Source organism: Serinus canaria, chromosome 3 (assembly GCF_022539315.1).
Source record: "Serinus canaria isolate serCan28SL12 chromosome 3, serCan2020, whole genome shotgun sequence".
NCBI classification, from domain to species: domain Eukaryota; kingdom Metazoa; phylum Chordata; class Aves; order Passeriformes; family Fringillidae; genus Serinus; species Serinus canaria.
The window spans coordinates 80953587-80976110 of NC_066316.1; the positions used below are offsets into that span (position 1 = coordinate 80953587).

At 37.8% G+C, this 22524-nt stretch overlaps 1 protein-coding gene across 2 annotated transcripts; it reads left to right on the forward strand.

Annotated features, from left to right (window-relative positions):
- The first annotated feature begins 1950 nt into the window (after positions 1-1950).
- LCA5 (lebercilin LCA5) lies at positions 1951-19630 on the forward strand. 2 transcript variants are annotated; one of them, XM_018919043.3, is made up of 11 exons: positions 1951-2053; positions 2343-2427; positions 2527-2648; positions 3235-3295; positions 6784-7164; positions 9648-10177; positions 11708-11845; positions 13089-13185; positions 14309-14454; positions 16301-16439; positions 18218-19630. In XM_018919043.3, exons 5-11 carry the CDS (start codon positions 6966-6968, stop codon positions 19015-19017), a joined length of 2049 nt encoding a protein of 682 aa, XP_018774588.2. In that variant the 5' UTR covers positions 1951-2053; positions 2343-2427; positions 2527-2648; positions 3235-3295; positions 6784-6965; the 3' UTR covers positions 19018-19630. The 2 variants fall into 2 exon arrangements, with proteins under 2 accessions (XP_018774588.2, XP_009092420.2); XM_009094172.4 differs by lacking the exon at positions 3235-3295.
- The last annotated feature ends 2894 nt before the right edge of the window (positions 19631-22524 follow it).

Consider the following 22524-nt stretch of genomic DNA (forward strand, 5'->3'; position numbering starts at 1 on the left):
TAATCGCATTCAGTTTTTTTCCTTTTTCCTCCTAAAATTTATAGTCAGGGAAGAGGGATGGCAATATTTTAATTTCATGTGCATTAAAACTGTATTTTCCTCACATATTTCCTTATTTTTATTGTGAAGTGACAGGTTGTGCCCGAAAATATTCCCTTGGTAAACAAAATAATTGCCTTTGGTAAACAAAAGAAAAACTTTGTCCTGTTTCCTCCATTTTTATTATTTTCATTTAATGGTGTCACTGAGTATTTATTTTGAACATTCAGAATTGTAGAGACACAGTTCTGCCAAGGGCAAATATATCTCCCTCTCAATAATGTCCCATTTATGCTTTCCCATACAGGCAGGTTATAATCTTCATCTGAAATGTTCTACTTTATCCTGCTCCACCCAAATTCTTGTGTCACTTTCATCACTGTGCTAACATAACATACTCCAGCAAGTGAAGCAAGATATCCTGTTTCCTTTTCCCTTCCTCTCTCATAAAGAAATTTGCTTAACGACGTTTTAAAATAAAGATTAGCATTAAGGGAAAAAATAGCAGCAACTTGGAGTAATAAAAGCCAAGGTTTAGAAACCCTCTTACTTTTTTGCGGAATAAACCACAACAACCTCATCACATTGGGCCTGCCTTTGAATTCAAGCCTTTTTGCCAGCTTTTTGCAATACTTTCATCCTTTTGTCAGTACAATCCATTCTTGTTCCCCCCTTTTGCTCTCATCCCTGACCTGCCATTATCCTCAGGTGCCACCCTGACCCAAAGCCTTGTGTTCAAACTGGCAATGCCAGAATGTGCCCAAGGCTCCCCAAAGGCTTCCTTGGTCCCACTGCCCAGAGGATACACAATGGGTCACAGCACTGTGGCAAGCTGCTCTGCTACCCTTGTGCTCCCGGGCAGTTCTCTGAACAAAATCACAGAAATACTTAGGTTGGAAAAGACTTCTGAGATCACCAAATCCAACCCATGACCAAACAACACTGTGCTAATTAGATCATGGCACTAAGTGCCACATCCAGTCCGTCCTTAAACACTCCAGGGATGGTGACTCTACCACTTCCCTGGCAGCCCATTCCAATGCCTAATATCCCCTTCAGTGAAGAAATGCCTCCTAATGTCCAATGTAAACCTCCCCTGGAGCAGCTTGAAGAAAGCTATGTCCTCTTGTTCTGTCATTAGCTGCCAGGAATAAAAGGCTGACCTGGAAGAAAAGGCTGACCCCCACCTGGCTACAGCCTCCTTTCAGGGAGTTGTAGAGAGCCAAAAAGCCTTCCCTGAGATGCCTCTTTTCCAGGCTAAACACCTTCAACTCCCTCAGCCGTGCTCCAGACCCTTCACCAGCTTCATTGCCCTTCTCTGGACTACTCCAGCACTTCAATGTCCTTCTTGTAGTGAGGGACCCAGAACTGGACACAGCACTTGAGGTGTCACCTCACCAGGGCTGAGTGTAGGCGCACAATCACTGCCCTGGTCCTGCTGGCCACACTATTGCTGATAGAAGCCAGGCGCTTCTTGGCCACCTGGGCACACGCTCTTTACCCTGGCTGTCAGCCAGCACCCCCGTGCTTTTCCATGGGCTGCTTTCCTTCGATGTCACAAGGGCGCCCAACAGAACCAAGATGGTGAGGGCAGGCCAGGGTTTCGGAGCCCGCCGCTCTCGGGGTACAGCCCCGGGGAGGCGGCCCTGGCTCCCGGCGGGCCGCAGCTCGGCGGAGCTCACCCGGCCGCGGGCCCGGCCCGGAGCGCCCCCTGCAGGCACCGCCGGGGCACGGCGGCGACGAGAGGCAGCGCCACACGGTTCAGCCCGCCCCCATTACCCCCCTCTTTAGCTGCATTTCAGCCAATCAGCAGCTGGGGCTCGGCCTCTCGCCAATGGAAAGAGCGTCTGCCACCAAGCTGGCAGGGAGAGCAGCCAATAGCTGACGAGGAGAGCCCGCCCCCGCCCCGCCGCCCGTTGCCGGGCAGCCGCTGTCAATGGCCGCCGCGCGGCCCCTTTAAGCGTAACGCGGCAACCGCCGGCGCGTCCTCCGGGCGGGCCGAGGGGCTGGGCAGGTACCGCCGGGACGGGCCGGGGGCGGCGGGGACATCGCGGACATCGCTGGGCGAAGGGAGCGCCACGCGGGGGGGCAGGACCGCCGCGGGGCCGTGTTTTCCTGGGGGCTGTGGGAGCTGGGAACGGGCCCGGGCCTAGGCCTGGGGTTGGCCTTCGAAAGGTCTCGGGCCGCTGCTGTTCAGTCCCTTTCCTCGGAAGTCGTTTAGTGTATGTCGGTTTCGGTGATTGCATTTAAAGTGTGCCATCGCGAAGTGCTGCTAGAAAATAACATTCGATGTGTTCTTTAAGAGCGTCTCCGCTGAGTGAGGGAAAGCTGTCTGGCTGCGCTGCGGGAACCGGAGGGTTGTTCTCGGGAGTGGCTGGGCTGAACTGGGTAAGTCTGCACGCACCGGGGTGTGGGTGGGAGTATGAGCGACGGCACGGGCCTCCGTGATGCAGTCTGATTTAGAAACATAATCTCTTCTTCTTGTAGGACTGGCCTGCATGTGCTCTCTCTGAAGTGCCATTTCCTCATTTCTGACCTGGGATTTAGAGCAGCTTCTTCATTTTGAAATCTGACACAAGTAGCATTGTGGCTTACTGGGACAGAGTCAGGTAAATGTAACACAGGCTTTTAAAATCATACAGCGTTTTAATTCACCAAAATGCAGGACAAGGCAACAGTCTTAAGTTGTGCCAAGGGAGATTTATGTTGGACATTAGGAGCAATTTCTTCACAGAAAGGGTGATTAAACACAGAAATGGGCTGCTAAGGATGGTGGAGTCATTATCCCAGGAAGTGTTTAAGGAAAGACTGGACATGTCACTTTGTGCCCTGAATTAGTTGACATGCTGATGTCCAGTCATAGGTTGGACTTGATGATATCCGAGGTCTTCTCCAACCTAATTGATTCTGTGATTTTGTTAAAAGCTAGTAAACATAGAAAAACTGCATACAGTTAAGCCAGCAGCTGCAGTACCTAATAAAGTTTTACTTAATCCTCACTAAGGCTCATCACTCAGTATGTTTTGATGTCATAAAAGTAAATAATTTTTCTTGGCTTTGTCTGGAAAACCTACAGTATTTGGATATGAAACGGATGCAGGGAGAGGAAGAAGACCAATTTCTTTTGAAATTATTCTTTGCTCTTAACTTCAGCGCTTCAGTGACTTGGATTGATGCTTTTGTACTTGTCTGCAGCTGGCTTTCTTGCAGTGTCCCTGTCTCAGAATAGGTGGAAGAGCGGAGCGGGCCGTTAGAGGTCAGTGTTTGTACGGGGAAGTGCCATTCGGTGACCGGCAAAAGCACTGAGCTTCCCCTGGTCTGGGAGGGGGAAAAGGACCTTAAAAGTTTTATGAGTGTTGCACTACAGAGCTAAACTTGTGATGCACTGAATGGGAAGAATTCCTAAGTAATTTTCCTTGCTGTCTATTGCATGATACCTGTAGTCGGTTCATTTCTGTTTGTGTGATTTACTTAGGAGTAATACGGCATCTCCTGTCACTGTTGCAGTTGTTTTGTATTCTCTGTTTTGTTTGTCATGTCCTTTGCGGTGAACTGGTGCTTCGTTGTTTTTTGTAATGATGAATGGTTTTGATACAAAATATGTAAATAATAGCAATAGATAGAAGTAACAGAAGTGAAGAAGTATGAAATCTTGGAAACAAAACTCTTTCTAAAGTTTGTGCAAGTCCCAGATTTCCTTCAGCCACTCTGTATTGATGTGATCTCGATTCCTTAGGCTTCTAAAAGCATGCCTTGAGCTTTTGAGGGGAGAGGACTGGGATTTTGGTGGTAGTGGAACTTAGTAGACCTACTGCAAGTCCACAATGTTTCACTCTTCACAACTTAGTAAAACTACCGGGGAAAATAGATATCTTTGTGGATCTTATTCACACATGTTAAACTCACTTTATAATCAACTCAAACGAGTTTGTAACAATTGGAAAGTCAGGGAACCAAAACATTTCTTAATTAAACGGTCCTTCGGCTTACTGAAGTGAAACTCAAATATCCTGGTTATTTTTTTGTTCTCAAGATAAACTGTGCATTCTTTTGTTAATCAAATTGTATTATAAATTGTTGGAAAATTAATTTGGCAAGACTTGACAGATTAAGATTTTTTTTGTTTTGTATGTGGAAAATATGATAATATTACCAGTTTATGGAACTGAAAACCATTTGAAGAGCCAGGAGATGTTTTTGGGTATTCCTCAAGGGAGCTTTCTTCGTTTTACCTTTTTCAATTTGTTTTCATTCCATTGCTTTTCAAGTTCTTACAGAATGCATTGAAAATTCCTGTTGCTTTATATCACTGTATGTCAAAATGATACTTAGCAAAATATTCTCAGGAGTGGGCAATATCCAGTACAGGAGTGGTGGATAATTCTAATCCTCCAGTTCTTACAATTTGTTTTAATTACACTGAGTTATGAAAAGCATTCTTCAAAAAGATTATTGCCTCTTCAGTGAACTCTTGTGAGGCTATAAAATAACTGATCAGCTTTAAGTCGGTATGTGAAAGTGAGTGCTCTTGTTTTATATATATATAATTAGACATGAACTGTAGGCATTTATGCTTTCCTTAAATGTAAGAATATGAGGTTTGTGCCTCCAGAGTACTATTTTTATAACTCATTTTAGTACTTTAATATAAATATATTAATTTCTATTTTTTTAATTCCCCAAAATTCTGGTGGAGCCAGACCTGATGTAGTCTTGCCTGTGCATCCTTTAGAGAAGGATGCACAGGCATCCTTCAGGCTCGTTTCACTCTTCAAGAAGCAAAATAACATCCATTCTGCTCAGGTGTTTGTAGGTCCAGGAGTTGGGCAAGGAAGTGTTTGGGAGTAGGGAAGCACCCTCATATGTTCTAATATTCTTACATGATCTTAGTTACACTTATGATTAGGCACATCCTTTAGAAATAGTTTTAATAACTCCACTATCTTGTAAGGAAAAAGAACAATCATTCCTGATTATCTGAATGTTCACAATCATGAAACCTTCCAGCATGTGTTTAGCAATCTCTAGGACCGGTGATCTCAAGCATAGCTTATTTAACTTCCTAGGCTTTTCAGTGAAATTTTAGTTTTCCTCAGATTCTTTTGACATAGGTTTTCAGCATCAAGGTTTTTTGGATCACTTTGAAAATATTTAGGTGTTTAAAAACCATTATTTTGGAAAGTTACTTCCTTAGTAACAAAAAAATACTCTTTTCCATGTAATTCAGTATTCATTTCTAACCATCTTCCCAGTTCAGAAATCTGATGGGATATTTATTCCTCTAATTCCTTCTGTATAGATTATGAGGCCAAATGGATTCCAGTCACTAGAGAAAGAATTGTGCTAACAGTGAACTGAGCCAGAAAGCTTGAATTTGTAATGAAAACTGTCTTGGCAGCTGACATTTCTGTTCTGCTTGGCTCTGCAGTAATGCATGTATAGGTAGTGAAGGCTGAGAAGAAGGCCAAGTTTATTTTATTGGGGAAATAAAAATACAGTGAAAAAATTTACAGCTCATTTACAGGTTTGTTGAATGTCCTGCAGTGTAGAACAGTTTTGACTGAAAGCAGCTCAATTTTTGGGCATGTAATTTACTTTGCCATTTAGAATTCAGCTAGGAGGTTATGTCATTCAACAGGTGGGACTGATGGACTCCAATGCAGACCCTATTTATTCACCCACTAGAGGCTTGATATCTCAAAGTTGGATTGAAAAGAGATGGTGAAATTAAGCTTGAAAGCTGCCAAGAGTGGTGAGAGAGCCAAAAGACAAGGGAAGCTAAGCGTAGTCAGTAAAACACTTTCTGAACTGGTGAGAAAATTCTTTTGACCTTCTTTGAAGGTGAAGAGAATTTTGAATATATTTGCTCCATTACATTCTCAGGAAGTGTCTCCAAATACAAAATGGGATGATTTCACCTTGAGATATGGGATTTTTCAGTTTGCATTGGGCTGCAGAAATAGCCCTTCTTATTTTATACCTGCTTCAGGTGTAATGTTTATCATGTGCTGGTGGTTTGTCTCTCTTATCAGATATAAAAAAAGGTATAAATATGGATGTAGATATATAAATACACATGACACAAATGTGTGTGCTCTGGCCAGTCCTTGAACGTGTGAGGCACCAGATGTTGTAGGGTGTGGGAGTACTTTTCAGGGTGAAGATTGGGATAGATAGTACAGTCTCATTTGGGGTTAGGGACTGGATGTTTTCCAGACAAATGGGACAATTGATATTCAAACCCATTATTTAACATTGTTGGAATGTCAAAAATTGAGAAATGGAAGATTTACTCAAATTCTACAAATGTCTCAATTCAAGTCACACAAATAAGTTGTTAATTCATTTGATTAAAAAGTTTTAAAACATGTCTAAATTAGATTCCTAAATATCAACTTGTATTCTGTTTTGTTTTCCAAATTCTTCTTTTCCCTTCTCTAACTTGAGAGTAGTTTCTTATTCTGGATTTAGCTGTGTTAATATTCTGATTTCTCTTTTGGGATTGAAATACCTCAGACTATTGAATGTAATACTAGTAGCATTCCTAGAGTCATGCCTGTCACATTTAATATAAATAATTAATATAAATATAATTGCTTATATAAACAATAATAGCACAGTGTGTGTCATAAGGCTATAGGAGTCATGAATAATTTTACAGCTTTTTTACCTTTCTTTCTTAAAAAACTTTCTTTCTTAGCAAAACCATTCTCACTGGTTTTTTTCCTCTCTAAATTGTTACAGAAAAATGCATTCTGAATGATAGCTACCACTTGCTGAACTGAATTGCAGAGATCTCATGCTTGGAGATGAAGATGATAAACTGGAGGAAATAATCCAACTCTGCCATTGTGACAACTAAAAGATCCTTTGTGCCAAAATGAGCAGTCTTTAGGAAAATCCTGGAAAGCTGTTAAGCCTGAAAAATGGGAGAAAGAGTAAGGAGCCCAGATTCTGAACAGGAGAGGAAATCAGATGAGGATAAAAATAGTGACTCCTATTATTCAGATGAAGGTAATGCATCTCGTTCATCCAGCCAGTCGCCAGCACTAAGCTCTCCATCTACAAACCAAGAAAAAAGACATCACAAAACACAGACTTCAAACAGCCTGTTGCACTACCAAGGTAGGTAGGTAGTAGAAATTGCTGCTTTGTAACTGCTCCAAAGAGATAATTATCTTTGAAAACTCAAATAGAGAAACTAGCATTACGAGCATCCACAAATACAGTTCATGTGAATTATACTACAGATGGCAGGTAGACAGTAGCTGCTCCATTGAAAATTGAAGTTAACCTTTTCCTGCATAAGGAGAAATTCTGGTGATTTTCAAAATTCTTCATAATTTTCTAAGCAAGTGAATATGGCTTTTATACAAGCCTTCTGTTGAATCATGCTGATGCTTTCTTTTTGTCACTGACAAAAAGCTCAAGGCCAAAAACCCAAGGCATGTCCTTGCTATGCAGTCTGTAAAAAGAAGACAATTGTTAAAATTTCCCTGACTAAATAACCTACAGATACCAGTCTTCCTGTCTTGTGGAAGTCTAGTTGCTTTACAGGATAATACTGTGACTTTAAATAAACAAAAGACTGCTAATGTGGCAAAAAAAAGAAAACTTTTTTGACGAAAATTAGGTTCAGATGGAGATTCAAAAGCAAGTTTTTCCTGCTTCTTCTCTGAGGGTAAAATATTTCCAATTTGAGATGACACAACTCCACTTTGAGCTCCCTCACAGACATGGGCTGCTTTTTTGATTGTTTGTTGGGAGGTGAACTTCCCTGCAAAGACTAGCATGGTTATGCAAGCCCTGGGCTGAAGTAGGTCTGTGAAGGCTTTCACTTTGACAGCTTCTTCTAAATAATTGTATATGTTTTTCGGTGAAGTCATAACATGTCCTACCTTTCTTGGGCAGGTGTTTTTATTCATTGATAAATGCTTGATACTGTGTGAATCATTTGGTCTGTGTTACAATCTAGGCTGTGCCAAAAAGTCTGACCTTAAGTGTTTAATTTGCTCAGAGAATGTATCTCTCCAGATCCTTGACAGGGTGGGTATCCTGGTGCAACTGGTGTTTTGCTGAGCTTCTCTGTGTTCAGAAGTGCCATCTCCTCCATGGTAGTAATGGGCTGTCTGTCTGGGAACCAAAAACAGCAGTTCCACCATGCTATTTAATTTCAAGGGGGCAAAAGTGTGACCAGTTCTTTGTTTACATAGCCAGAATTGAATATAATTATTACATGAAGATACTGTAAATGTCATATTACATTGTCTTGAAATACACTATTCCCCAATGTAACAGTATGCTCAAAAGTAAAATATTGGTAGTGGAATTTTATGTGTGCCCTAAAGAAGGAGAAATTCTTACAGGGACTGCAAGTCTAGGGTTAATGGAAACTCCCTTAGCTGGTGATAGGAGTGGCATCATTCCTGCAGAGCATGTATTAGATAATCTTTTCACACTTGAATGTGACATAAGTGTTCTTTGTGATGGAAAAAACACACCTTCTTTTGTTTGCCCAAGCTGTGGAAAAATGAGCACCAAGCAAAAAATGAATTGAGTATTTTTGCAAAATGTCTAGAGGAAATTATAAGAAGGTATTTTTAAGCTGTTATTTTTGCTGACAAGCATTCTCAGTAAAATAGAAACATGGTGAGTGGCAAAGGTAGGAGGAAGAATTTGCTGTCACACACCCTGTCCATGTACATGTAACTGGACTGCTGCTGTACCCCAGCTTTCAAGCCAGAATTACAAACTGCTGCTCAGTTTGTAAGTGCTTCTTTCAAACACTGATGTACCTTAAGGAATTATGCACTCTATTAATTAACTCTATTAAGTCAGTTGTTTTAAGAGATATTTTTAGTGGATTATATGATTCATTCTTTGAGCTTGGCATGAAAGGCACATAAGATAGAAACAAAATGTTCAGCTTTTATGTGTGGGGATGACAATAATAATAATAGCAATAAATAGGAATGCAAGCAGTGCATACAAGTAATCAAATGAGAATACTGTGTGGAAAATAACTTGTGATGCAAGAATAAATTACTCAGGGAGAACTGAATTTTCATGGGATTTATTATTTTGCTTCAGAAGCTTTTTTGCATTGAGCCTTTGAAATCTGCTGTTTTGTCTGTAAGCATGGCAGCTGGATTTGAAAATACTACTGCATTTGTCTGGGAGAATTACGTCTTGCATAATACATAACTGCCTAATGCTCGGCTAATTGTTGCCATTTTAAAAGCATGTGATAATTTTGTATGCATTTACAGTATAGTATTTCTAAGCCATTTTATTAAACCATATCAAATATTAACAAAATATGTCTCTTATTTCTGATACGATTTGCAGATGATTACTTTACAAGGGTCCTATATTAATGGCTGCAGATATTACCTCCTACAGTAGATCACAGACATAAATCTCCATTTTTCAGCTATCAAAAGGAGCATAACTCTATCATATATATGCCTTTTATTGTCTGGTTTGAAAGCTGCCATCTCTGCTAGATATTGTATGATTGTTTCAGGCAGAGCCTGGTTCCAAGGATGTCTGAATAGACAAACTGCATTGTCTAATAGTAAACACGCTTTTTATTTTTCCTCTCTCAGCCACAAAGAAATTGGATTCAAAATATGCACCAAGCAAAAGAGGGACACGGTGGGGTTTCCGTTCTCAGAGCCTCACTAGGGATTCTCCTGCAAAAGATATAGATCTTGTTACAAAAAGAGTTCTTTCTGCTAGGCTGCTGAAAATCAATGAGCTCCGAAATGAACTGACTGAACTCCACATCAAACTGGATGAGCTGCAGAAGGAAAACAGGGCACTGAAGAGGCTTCAGTACAGGCAGGAGAAAGCCTTGAATAAGTTTGAAGATACAGAAAACGAAATCTCTCAGCTCCTTGCTCGGCACAACAATGAGATTAGAATATTAAGGGAGCGCCTACGAAAATCTCAGGAGAAAGAACGTGCAACTGAGAGACGGCTGAAAGATACGGAAGATGAACTGTACAGGAAAAAAACTGTCTTGCAGAAACTGAAAAAGCTGTCTGCAGATAAGCACCTTGCTGAAAGAGATGACCTGGCAAAGAAACTAGCCTTAGCAGAGAGCAAGCTGGAGGACAGAGAAAAAAGAATTAAGGTGGGATGAATTTCTTTTTGCAAGAAATTCTGGTACAGATATTTCTTTCCACGATGAATTGTAATTTTACACAGCTGTGGAGCAAATAGAAAACCAGTATTTTTTGGTTTTACCCATAAGTAGAATCAAGTAAATTATTTCTAAGGTGATTATATAGTTACTTATGAGATAGTTGTACATTCAAATTTCTCTTAACAAATTAAGCATATTTTGTCAGAATATATCCTGTGGATTTGTGCTTTTAAATGTTTTTATACCAAGCAATAACATTTCAGAAGTGGGTCCAGATGTAATACAACTTTATGCAATCTAGTTTCTCCTTTTCAAAGGAAACGGTTTGTAAAATTTTCTGGGTACCTAGGGAACTTAACACTAAAATTCTAAAAAAAAAAAAAAAAAAAAAAAAAAAAAAAGTAAAAATTCTTTTTCAATTTTTGAAGAGCATTCATACAGTGTTTGATTGTCCACTATTCTGCACATCTAAGAGCTCAGCTGGACAAAATTACATATCTTTTTAAAATACTGAAATATCTTTAGACCTTTTTATGGGTATCCATTATAAGAAATTTGTCCAATATATTTTAATTTCATCCAGCAAAAATGTTTATGTTTTTGTAAACATATCTAAGCATGTCTACACTGTAAATATGTTTATGAACTCATCTTACTTAAAAATTATGTTAACACTACTAAATCTGTTGGTAGTTGTACTATTTCGATAGTAGATATATTTTATTTATTGTATATAAATTTTATACAATTCTTAGCTTAAATTATGTCATTGAGATGATGTTAAGGTTTGGTGTCTATATTAGTAATTAAACCTAAATTACATTACAGTGATAAGATATCTGGAAATCCAAGGATTAAGTTGGAAACTGAGCTTTCATAAAATAAATCCCACAGTACAAATATATAAATGGCTGAGTTAGTTAAACCACCTCATCCATAGTGTCACCATCTGTCATCTGTACTTCTTTGATTAGGTATTTCAGCATTTATAATACTGGATCATGTTAAAATGAATCATGCTTTAAAAAGTAAGGGATTTTCTTCTAGTTTTTTTCCTACTTTCATCAACACAGCTTCACTTAAAACAGCTGTTACAAGATGAGGGCATATAAATGAAATCATAATCACAAGCTACTTTCTAGTAGAAAGGTTAAAAATTCCTTCTTGTTTTCTTCCTTCTAATGCTGCACTTTCAGGGAAGGATTCTCTCTCTTACCCATCTGTAGGAGATTTGTCTCAGAGATCTGGAGGTCCACTGTGGCAAGACCCTGGTAGAAAGTATTATGAATTTCTGTTATGTCCTCAAATCACCTCTGAATACTCAAAAGGATGAGCTGCAGCATCTGCAGGTGCTTTGCCCCCTCAAAGTTAATATTAAAGGTTTAAATTATTTCAGTGTTACAGCAATGGTTGAGCCCATATCCAAACTCAAGACACTGGTTTACTTAATTTTATATAAGTAATTTGACTATAAAAATTAATTCAGTTATTAAAAATATTATTTTGTTTTAATTGAAGGATCTGGAAAGAAATCTTGAATTAAGTAGTAGCAGTTTTCAACGAGAGTTACATTCAAAGAAAAAAAAGTTGTACGAGGCTCAGGAAGAAAACAGAGTTCTCCAAGAAGAGCTTAATCAGCTAAATCAGAAGCTTAAGGTAAAATGTGAAAAGAATAGAAGTTGCTAACCATGTTCTGGGATTTTATCTTCAGAGGTATCTGTAATCAGGTTTGAATAGTTAACCAGTGGCTGCACTCTCTGATGTGTATTTAATTATATTCAACATGTGATTTCTTTTTCTGCATTAAATTGAAACATTCTGTGCTCTGACCCTACAGTGTTTATAACAGGAATGCCTCTGTGTTAATCATTATAGTTAGCACTAGTTAAGAAAAGCAAGATCAAATACATGGCTAAACATTGAGAATAAACCACAAAATCTATGGAAAATTAGATTTGAAGGCTTGAATTTAAAATTAAATCTGCAGGTGTAAATAGTGCTTTGTTACTAATATACTTGCATTAAAGTAAGTTTGAATGAAGATTAATATAATTTATTTGTGATATTCACATGTGTTGCTAAATGTGTGCAAATGTTTTTTTAGACCCCACACCATCATCATTGTTGTCCAAATTCTCAATAAAAGTACTTAAAATATTGTTATGTTCTACCTAGTATATCTTTAGTAAAAAAGTAAATAAGACTCAAGCTAAAGTGCTTAGTTTCTGGGAGAATTTTCCTCAAACTCCAAGTCTTAATATGTTGGAGATGAACCAGTTCACCATGTTCCCAGCTATCCAGCAAGTAGCAGTAGTGTTAGTAGCTCTAAAATGTTTAGAGTAAGAGTTTTAATATTTGTTAGTGGGAAGTTTACAGTTTGAAAACCCTATCATTCAGATGAATTCTGATAACTGACTGTTCATTTCTATATTTTGTTCAGTAAATGTGCTAAAAGAAAAGTATGCCTTTATCTGTATGATGCAATGGGCCTCTGCTAACTGATGCTGACGTGCCCTGTGACAAGTGTCATTGCTTGCTTTGAAATGTTTAACTCTTCACAGCACTTAAAAATCAGTTGTGTGGTCTATACACATGGTGTAAGTCTTGTTCATGTTTATGGAAGCACTGGCATTTAGTTTCATTTTCACTGCAGAGATCGTTTTTTTTTTTCCTCCATAACATTTTGCTAAGGAGTTTTTTGTGGGGGAGAAAGTTGTCTGCTTTCTCACGGCATAAACAAGAGTTGGGAATGTAATTGTTATCCTTAAAACAGTGGATGAGAAAATTATTTATTCTGTTTCTATTTACCACATCTATTTTTAGTTTATTATGGCTTTGCTAGTGACTGGTAAATGAAATACTAGTAACTTGTTCTTATGCCTACCTCTTCCATTCACAGGAAAAAGAAAGAGAACTTGAAGCAAAAAATATATATGCTAATCGTATGTTGAAGTCATCACCTAGAAAAGACACGGATATTGTACAAAGAAAAAGAGGTAACTTGTATAAAGCAGTAAAAGCTGAAAAATTATTAGCATCACTTTGAAATGTCTCAGCTGGGTTATAGCTTTCATGCCACTCAGTGCTCAACCCTGACGCTGCTTGTTCAAGCACATTTACCTTTTTGCACTTCTTCCAACACAGCACTGGGTAAAAAGCTTTGGTTTCTTGTCTGTTCCATAACACACCAGGGCCAAAACACAGAACTTCACCAAACAGCAGTTTTAACTCCTTTCACACTTGAAGTTCCTCTCTAAAGGTGGAGGGGAACGTTGGTAGTAAAATCTCCAATAGATGATAGATAATATTTACTTCACAATAAATTAGCGAAGCTTTAAAAATCCATATCTTCACTGCTAAGAGTATTTTCATGATCTGTTTTATTTATTTTTTGCTAATTCAAATGTACTGTCTGTCAGATGAGCTGCACTTATTTTTTCCTCAGAGTATATGTGTGCCAGAACATAATCTTCTAAAAGTATCGGTGCAGGGATTTCTTCTGGTGTGACAAGACAGTCTCAAACCTTATCCTACACAGATAAATATGGGTATCTGTGTGTGTGCTTAGGCTATTTTCACTGGATCGGTAGGATCTACTTGTCAGAAGAAGCAGAAATTTATGGGACTGTTTTAAATGTTTAATGCCAGTATTTCAAACAGTTTGTCTGCTGCCTGTTTTATTATAGATGCTCTACCATTATTCCATTTTAGGTTCAGATTTTTTTAAATGTCATTCCATAGAGATAAGTATATGTGTTTCAAAGAGTCAAGTAAGTGAATTTTAATTTTATGAGTTTGATTCTGTGACAAGCAGTAAGATGAGTGAGATATTTTGTGGGGCTTTTTAACTAATATTCAGTCTGCTGTAGTGACCCTATAAGTAGCATTAAGGTGGGGTTTAATTTTTTTTTTTTTTTTGGTTGGAATTTTTGCATGCATTTTTTTTATGATTAGGTTTTACAGATGCTGAAAACAACTGTATGAAACTCATCAATACTTTCCACTTCCACTGACTTCAGTAGTCTTTTGTTTGCTGCAAATCATGAAAAATGAGAGACAGGTATATAGTGAGATATTTTCAAGTGAAAACACCTTGTAATTAGTTTGTATTTTCTACAGCCAACAACCAAAATATAAAAAAGGGACCACAGCTCACAAAAAGTGTACAGACCAGTGGATGCTTCTCACCAGCAGAACTTCTTCCAGAATCAGAACTTGTCTGTGGTGACACAGCAAACAAGAAAGAGGGAATTCTTCCTAAAATAGTGAGTTCCATAAAAATTTGAGACCCAGTCCAATTCACCTATCAGATTGTAAAATGCCAAGTTTATATTTTAGAAAATGTGTAAATGTACATGTGTAAATATATAGAAAATACAATTCCAAAAACATTCTGTTCTTTTATACAAGATCTACCTTTCTAGAAATATACTCCATTTTTTAGAGAGTTTGTCATATTATTTGTTTTACTGAGAGCCATTAGCTCAATTTTTTTTTCCTGCCACTATTATTTCTTTGAAGTTTTTATGACTTCATTTTCATTTTCACCCTTTTTCTTTGTTTCTAATGCTTATTTAAGGAATCTGTTAAACAGTGGTGGCTGCCTTCTCTCTGTTTTCTATTTGGTCTTAATTATGGTTTCTTTTACTTTCCAGAATTATTTCACAATGCATAAATCTAACACTTCCTCTTATTGTCACACTGCTGGTATTTCTTCTGGCTTTCCAGCTTTGTCAATATGTTTGGGTGGTTTTTGTTTGTTTTTCCATTTCCCTTTTTAGTACAAAATAGTACCAATTAGAAGTATTGCTAATACTTTTGTGTATTGCTAACCCCAGGCTAAAATCAGAGATTTGTAAGGCGTTACAAATCAGAATGGCATATCTGATGAATCAGATTCTGGTACAAATTTTACAAATTCTGATTACATAAGGCTAAGACCTTTTTTCAGAAATAATGGTCTGAAGATGGTCTTGGCTGGCTTCCTGTTAGGGTTGAAGCTTTTTCGTGGCAGTTTCATTTGTATGTTCTCTCTTCCCAAACCCTTTCTGTAACTATGGATGTAGTTTAATGTATTCTTCCATATATCCTTCAGTCTGTGAGTTACAGAGCCACACACTTGGTACAAGGGCAGCTCATGGAGTCCAGCTGTGTGTTCTCTATTTGTCTATTGCTTTAAATAATGTAAATTAGATTTGGGTAGTCTAGGCTTTCCTCAGTTTTTAAAGTCAAGCATTTTAAATACCTGGCCACCATCTCCTTATGTAGTTTATATTTTTTAGTATAACAATGATAGCCTTGTACATGAAGGAGAACTACTTTAAGGTAACAGTCATCTTTTCTTTGTTCATTAAGTAGCAGCTCTTTCTCTTAAAAGGGTATTTTTAATCTAGAAGTTTTTGTTCTAAAATAAGCACAGTCTGCAAAGTTAACTCATATATGTTGGACTATGCTGACTTTCTCTTCACTTCATTGCTACTACTTTTCTGTGTTAGTGATTTTTACTGCTGTTGTTAATTTTTCTGCAGGTTCTATCCTTTTACATATGTATGTGTAGTCACTAGCTAAAATTGTCATCTGGGATTAAACCTTTCTCTTTGATTGTTTGTTACTTAATACTCCATAAATTAAAGTACCAGAATGAAATTATCTGAATCTACAACTCACTCATTTGAATAAAAAGGTCAGATTGTACACGTAGAGGGCAACTAATTGCTTGCTTGTTAAGAGAATATGATGGTGAAATGTGGCCTTCTATTAAACTGACTGAAGAAGACCATGTCTGGTTTCTAAGGAGAACCAACCTGAGAGTGATAATTTTGCTTTATGGCATTGGAGCTGCAACTTCCCTGAAAGGTGGAATACAAAATAGAGTTGATTGTCTATCCATTTTATTTCAGGTGTATAAAAGTATTCTAGAGGTGATAATATTTTGGGACCAAACCCCTGGGTCATCAAAGCTGGTTTGGTTTAAGGTGACTTACTCATTTTATGTTTAGCAGTAAGAATGTGATTTCAGAATGATATAGAAGTTCTTATGATTTTGTTAAGTTGTTCATTTTATTGACTGTTTTTCCCCATCAGCTTCAGTTTTCTTTTAATTTATTTCAGGAAAAAGAAACTCAAGACAAAGCATGGAAAGAACAAGCAGAACTCCTAAGACAAGAACAAGACAGGGAGAGGGAAGAGAAACTGAAACATTTTCAGGAAATACCGTCCTTAGAGGAGTGGGATCCAAAACTTCCTGACGGTAAGGAATTGGACAGCTGAAGGCTGAAAAATGCACCATAGAATACTAATCAAGTGAGGCTGCTGGTTTCTGGTGAAAAGAGCAAAATGATTTTGCAGAGATCACTACAGTGGAAAATTATTTTCAGTTATATTATGCAAAGAAGAATCAAAAAGAAATACAGGATATAGAATAATCCATTCCCTGTACTCAGCTGTGATTAAGTATGCAGCAGCAAAAAATGCTGTCCACAAAAAAGTACTGGAGTCTGAGAGATTGTGCTTTACAAAACAAGAATGACATAGAAGGTAAATGCTGATGTTATCTCTGACTTGCTCAATGTTATTGAGGTAGGAAGTAGATTTTTACCACTGAGATTTGAGTTACTATTTTTTCTATTGTTCTATTATAGTAGAACAAATATGTTTTCCTTAATATAGCCTTTTTTTTTCAGTACTTTCTACTGCCTTATATAATTTGAAATTTTAGTTTCTCTTTTCAGGTCTGGTTATCTGAATCATTTGGTGTGGCTATTTGAGAAATGTCAGTTTCTATCATTATATATTAATATTGCTTTTTTATTCATTTGGTTTTCACAGCGTCTTAATCACTTAAATGCACAAGTCAATCTCAGGTATTTTAGATGGACTGCACCCTGTCATGTTAAAGAACTCTTTCAGTGATTGCAGTTAATGAACAGCAGTACTTATTCTATATGACAAGAATTCTAAAAATCTATAGCTGCGTTCAGAGGTAAAATCTGTGAAAAATCTTCTATCATGACTTACATAAGCCAAGAATCTGATTTTATGTCTCTGAATAAGATGATTTAACCACCTTACCCATCATATGGAATACGATGGTATTTCTCCAACCTTACATACAGAAACATGGCTCTTTACTTAACTTGTATAATGATCTGCTATTGAAAAAAATATCTGTATTAAATATATTAACTGAGCTACTGCAATTGTTTCTGAAAGCCCAAACCAAAGTGCCATAGATAACATGGAACTTTGTGAAAGCCTAAGTCAGAAATTTGAGTAAAGTGTTCAAAGGAGAATGCCACTGTGTTGGAGGGGCCAAGTAGTCAGATTCAACTTTTGGCCAAATATATATCTGTTATCTTGGGGGAAAAATATTTTGAAGAGAGAAATATTTGAGAATCTTCCTTCTTCTTCTACACATAAGCATTTCCAGGTTCTACCCATAAGTTGCTGGTTTGTACCTTTGATGTCCCTTCATAGCTGTGCACAGTCACTCTGAGTCCAGGCAGTGATGCACAGAACACTCATGTAAAGGTCTTTTCTGTATGCAACTGATGCAGGGTATTTTAAATCATTCACTGCTTGAAACAGGAACAGAAATAGTTCCCTTTATGGAAAAAAAAGGAAACCACACATACATCCCAGGACTGTCCTAATGTCAGCAGTGGTGAAAAATAAACATTTAGTACTGTGGAAGTCAGAATTATTAAAATCAGTAATGTTGTATTCATTTTCATTCAAATTCAGGTAATGGGAAGGCAAAAAGAAATCAAATTGCTATGAAAATTCTAAAGTATGGGTAATGTTCTTTGGAAGATGACAGTAAACTTTTATATATTATCAAAGAACCAGGAGTGGATTTAGTTGCCATTTTTGAAGAATTTTTTCTTCAAAATAAGCAGCAGGAAAATGTCATTGTACATAGAAGGGCATGCTAAAATCTCAATGGCTTTTGCTTGCATTATTTTCAAAATCTTATAAGGATATTTTAAAATTAAAACATTTTAAATATTGTTCAAACATTTTTTGCAGAGTGGCAAAGGAAAGAATATGACAAAATTAAAAAAGAAAGCAACTTTTTATTGGATAAAGAAGAGAAAATAAAGATGGAGACAGAAATTCACAAACCTGAAGTAGAGAGAGAAAGCGCTGAAACGCTGGAAGAGCAGCGAAAAAGAGAGTTCCTGCTTGCTAAAATGCAAGAAATTGATAGAGAAATTCAAAATACAACAAACACAAAACCAACTTCCCAAGCACCACTCATAAATACAGCAAGAAAATCTGATTCCCTGGAGAAAAAAGAGAAAACGAATCCATTCTTTGAGATTCCCGGGAAGGTTACTAATGGATTTCCTGTAAAGGACAGCCAGGATGATGGCACAAGAGCACAAGGGCAGAAGCAACGAAACGTAAGGACTGTAGATTTTAGTAGTGAGTTAGCATTTGGTAGTTATGTCCCTTCCTTTGGGAAAGGATCAGGAAGACCAAGTTGGCTCACTCAGAAAAGCGACAAATTAGAAGAAAATGCTAATGAAAATGCAGATTTCAATAGTAAGAAAGAAAAGAAGTCCAATTTAATGGAGCAACTTTTTGGAAGCAGTGCCAGCACCATTCTTCTTTCTAAAAATAACAATACACCACCTTTGGACATAGATTGGGACTCTAGTAATAAGCCTTTTGTTGATAAAAACAGTAAAGTCAAAGAAGACAATGGGCTTTTTGGTGAAGGAAGAAGCCTAAACAGACACCGTCTGCAGTACACTACAAACAAGCTAGGAGTTAATACCCTTGGTTCTTTAGAAGATGAAGTTGAAGAAGTAGTCTTACAGTGATCGTGTTTTATATGTTTCATATGTAAATACTGAAAAACTATTTTCTTGTAATATTTATTAGGTATAGATTTGAAATATTTCAGATTTATTGTAAAGCCTTATGAAGGAATAATTTACATAAATGGGTGTGTGTATAGAGGGGAGATGAAGAGGAGAGATGCTTGGAGTTTTTTTACCTGTATTTTTACCTGTAGGCCACTCACAGTACACTGCTTTTCATTTGAAGTATTTCTTTTAGGCCTCAGATACTTTCTTTCTTGGGCATTTGGAGAACCTCTTAACTGTGCCAGGAGAAGGCATGTGTAATATCAGTCATGAAATGAGTAGAAGAGACATTCTTAGCACTAATTCTCTTAGAAAGGGTATCTTACACTGCTGTCATGTTATCTCACAAGAATATCAAAAGAAGCACAATTAACTCAGGAATAGCTGCTCTCTCCTTTTGAATAGGTTTTTGTGGACCTTACTACCAAATGTATAACTCTTCTCATATATTCAGATTATATTTGTTATACAATGCCATCTTTTGTAATTTCTGAATTTTCTATGTAAAATTCCAATCATTACGAAGTAATTTTTTAACAAAATGGTTTTATTAAATGAGTTGAGTAAATTTCTTGTGTGTAGATCATCTTTAACACAAAGTTCTGACTTCTTATATCATATTATTGATATTGGGGGTGATGCCTTGTGAAGGCTGACCTAGAACAGAGACTACACAGAGTTAAAGAATAAAGTAGGTATTTATTAGAAGGCCTCAATGGATACACCTTGGGCAGGACAACAACCCAACCAGGACTGGGCTGGTTCACCCCAAGATGAACACAAAATGGTCACAAAATGGATGACCAGTCACGGGCTCTCACGCTTTTATAAGTTCTGGTCCATTTGCATATTGGAGTTCATTGTCCAACTTCAGGTTATGAAGTCCCATCCTTCTTGTTTTTCCCTCTTCAGTCCACGTTGCTCTTGGGCCTGAAATTTGGATCATTTGTCCTTGGTCCCCAGCTCGAGAAGGAATTGTTTTGTCTACCTACTCTGTGAAGAGAGCTTACTATCCCCTAATATGAAGCTCAGAACTACACAGTAAAGCAGTGCAGAATCTGAAAAATATAAAAGCTAAAACCTGAGGCATCAGGGGGGAGTTGGTTTCAACTTCATTTGTGATGTTGTTTACTGGTTGGTGCTGTGTACACAAATTAAAAATATAGGCAATGAAGAATTTAGCAGAAGCATCCCAGAAATAAGCTGAAGGTCATTCCTTTAAGCTGAAGGTCATTCCTTACTAGAACAAGAGATTTTCAAGCACCTCTCTGATATGCTCCCTCTGAGCCTGATTCAAAACACACTAAAATACAGAGAATTCTTACGATTTAAAGATGCATTGATTCAAGATTTTTCTGAACACAGTGGCTCTTCTGAAGAGAAAGGCTGGTGTCTTCATCATGCAGTAACTCTCTTTGCTCCTCCCATTCAGAAAGAAAATTAGTCACAGATCCAGATCCAGGGTGTGGGACAGTTCTCACCAGGTGCCCAGTAGTGAAGAGCAGCTCATGTTCACCTGCTTGCTTACAATCCCAATTACATTCATTGTAGTACTACAGAATTTATCTGGCTCATTTTGCTTGCAGATGGTCAGCATATCAGAAATATTTTAACCAACAACAGTGAATTTAACTCTGTGTTGCTTTCGTGCAATGACTGTTTGGGGTGAATACTGGGGTGTAAGAGGTAGGAGAGGGCTGTGGGCAAACACTGCGGGTGTTTGTGACTGGGTCCTTACTTGTCTTGTCCTACCTGTGGGTAGTGCTGCCCATCTGGAAGCAGGTGCTTTGCTCCTGAGGATGACATTGGGTGGACTGTTTATTTTTATTTCCTGTGGTTGAGGATTATAAGGCATAAAAGAATAGTCTATCTGCTGCAGGTATTAAGGAGGGGACTATCGGTTTTGTTTTTTGGAAGTCAGCTCATTAACAACTGGCAAATTCCAGCTATTGTGCTGAACTGATGTGCCCTGCTGTTTCAATTACAAATGTATAGTTTCTAAGCTGTTTTTTATTATCAGCCCCTTCTTAAGCTCACAAATATTCACATCCTGTTACCAGCTCTTCCTAAAGCAAATACTGTGGTGACTCACACCAAAAATAAAAGGTATATCTGCATTAGGAAGGTGAAAATAAATTGATCTGCTGGAAACAGTGTCACAGGTATAATATCTCTTTTCCTCTCATGGCTGTCCATCTCTGCAGTTTATTCTTTTCTCTTGCTGCACTTTCTAGTTTTAGTGTTACTGGCAAAAATACCATTACAGATAAAATGTGTGAAAGCAGAGGTAATCTTCTGATTGTGGGAGGAAACCTTTGTGTCCTTGTAACATCTGTAAGCAGCATTTCTGCTGTAGAGTAACAGTTTTCTACTCATGGAAGAAACTTTTGCAAGGTCTGAAAAAGCTCTGTAGACCTTGCAAATGGGCACATTGATCCCCTGTAGTCCTCTGGACCCCTGGTCTCAGCTGCTGTAGTTGGACAGTCTGCATGTTTTAGTGCTTTTTAGTGGTGGCAATGTCTTAACAGCACATGATTGACTGCAAAAAAAAAAAAAAAAAAAAAAAAGCTTTTTACAGCTTTTGCAGTAAAAAGTAGGTCACAACAGTTTTGATGATGATTTGTGTATGAGTTGATGGTTTTGTCCAGTTTTAGGTTCTGTTTGATGTTTGGACCGTATGGCTATTGCATCTGTTCTTGCTTTCCTTCTGAACCATCAAAGGTGATGGAAGAAGTTCCTCCATTCCAACAAGGAAGGATCATTAAGTTTTTATTAACAGTTTTAGTGCAATATTCAGGTTCATTATTACTATCCCGGAAAAAATGATCTTACAGTTCAGATCCCCAAGAGAGTGGTCATCAAACAAAAGTATCTGAGGAGTATCTGATGAGGGTGGTCAGGTGTCAGGACTCACCTGACAGAGAAAACAGGAAGTTTTAAGAAGAAATATTTTTCTCTTTGAAAGAGGAGATGAACTAGTGAGTGTGTTCAGGGGAGTATAATAGATGTTCTGTAATCCAAAAGAAAAGTAAATCACTGGAGGAGAACTTGGGAGACCCTTCACAACTCTGAACTGAAGCCTCTCAGCTGAGGTAAGAAAAGGGAAGTGGGAAATGCTTAAACATCTTGAATATTTTCCCCAGATCTGTAGAATATTTGGGCTAGCTAAAAAGTGGGAGCGGGGGGGGGGAAAGTGATTTTTTTTATAACCTTATGGGATCCTCTGTTTGTGATTTTGCTTCTTCTGTTGCACTTGTGCCTGAAGAGGTGAATTGCAAACCTGATGCTTCCAAAATGAGGACACTTACGAGAGGATGAGCTTAGGCTACTTGGTAGGCTCAAGTTCATTGCTGGTCCTGAGACAGAAGGTCTTATCCAGCCAGGCCTGAGCCTATTTACACTGTCAGGAGGTGGGGCAGAATAGCTAATCTGGCATGGTAGGAGTACAAATTTGATTTTGGG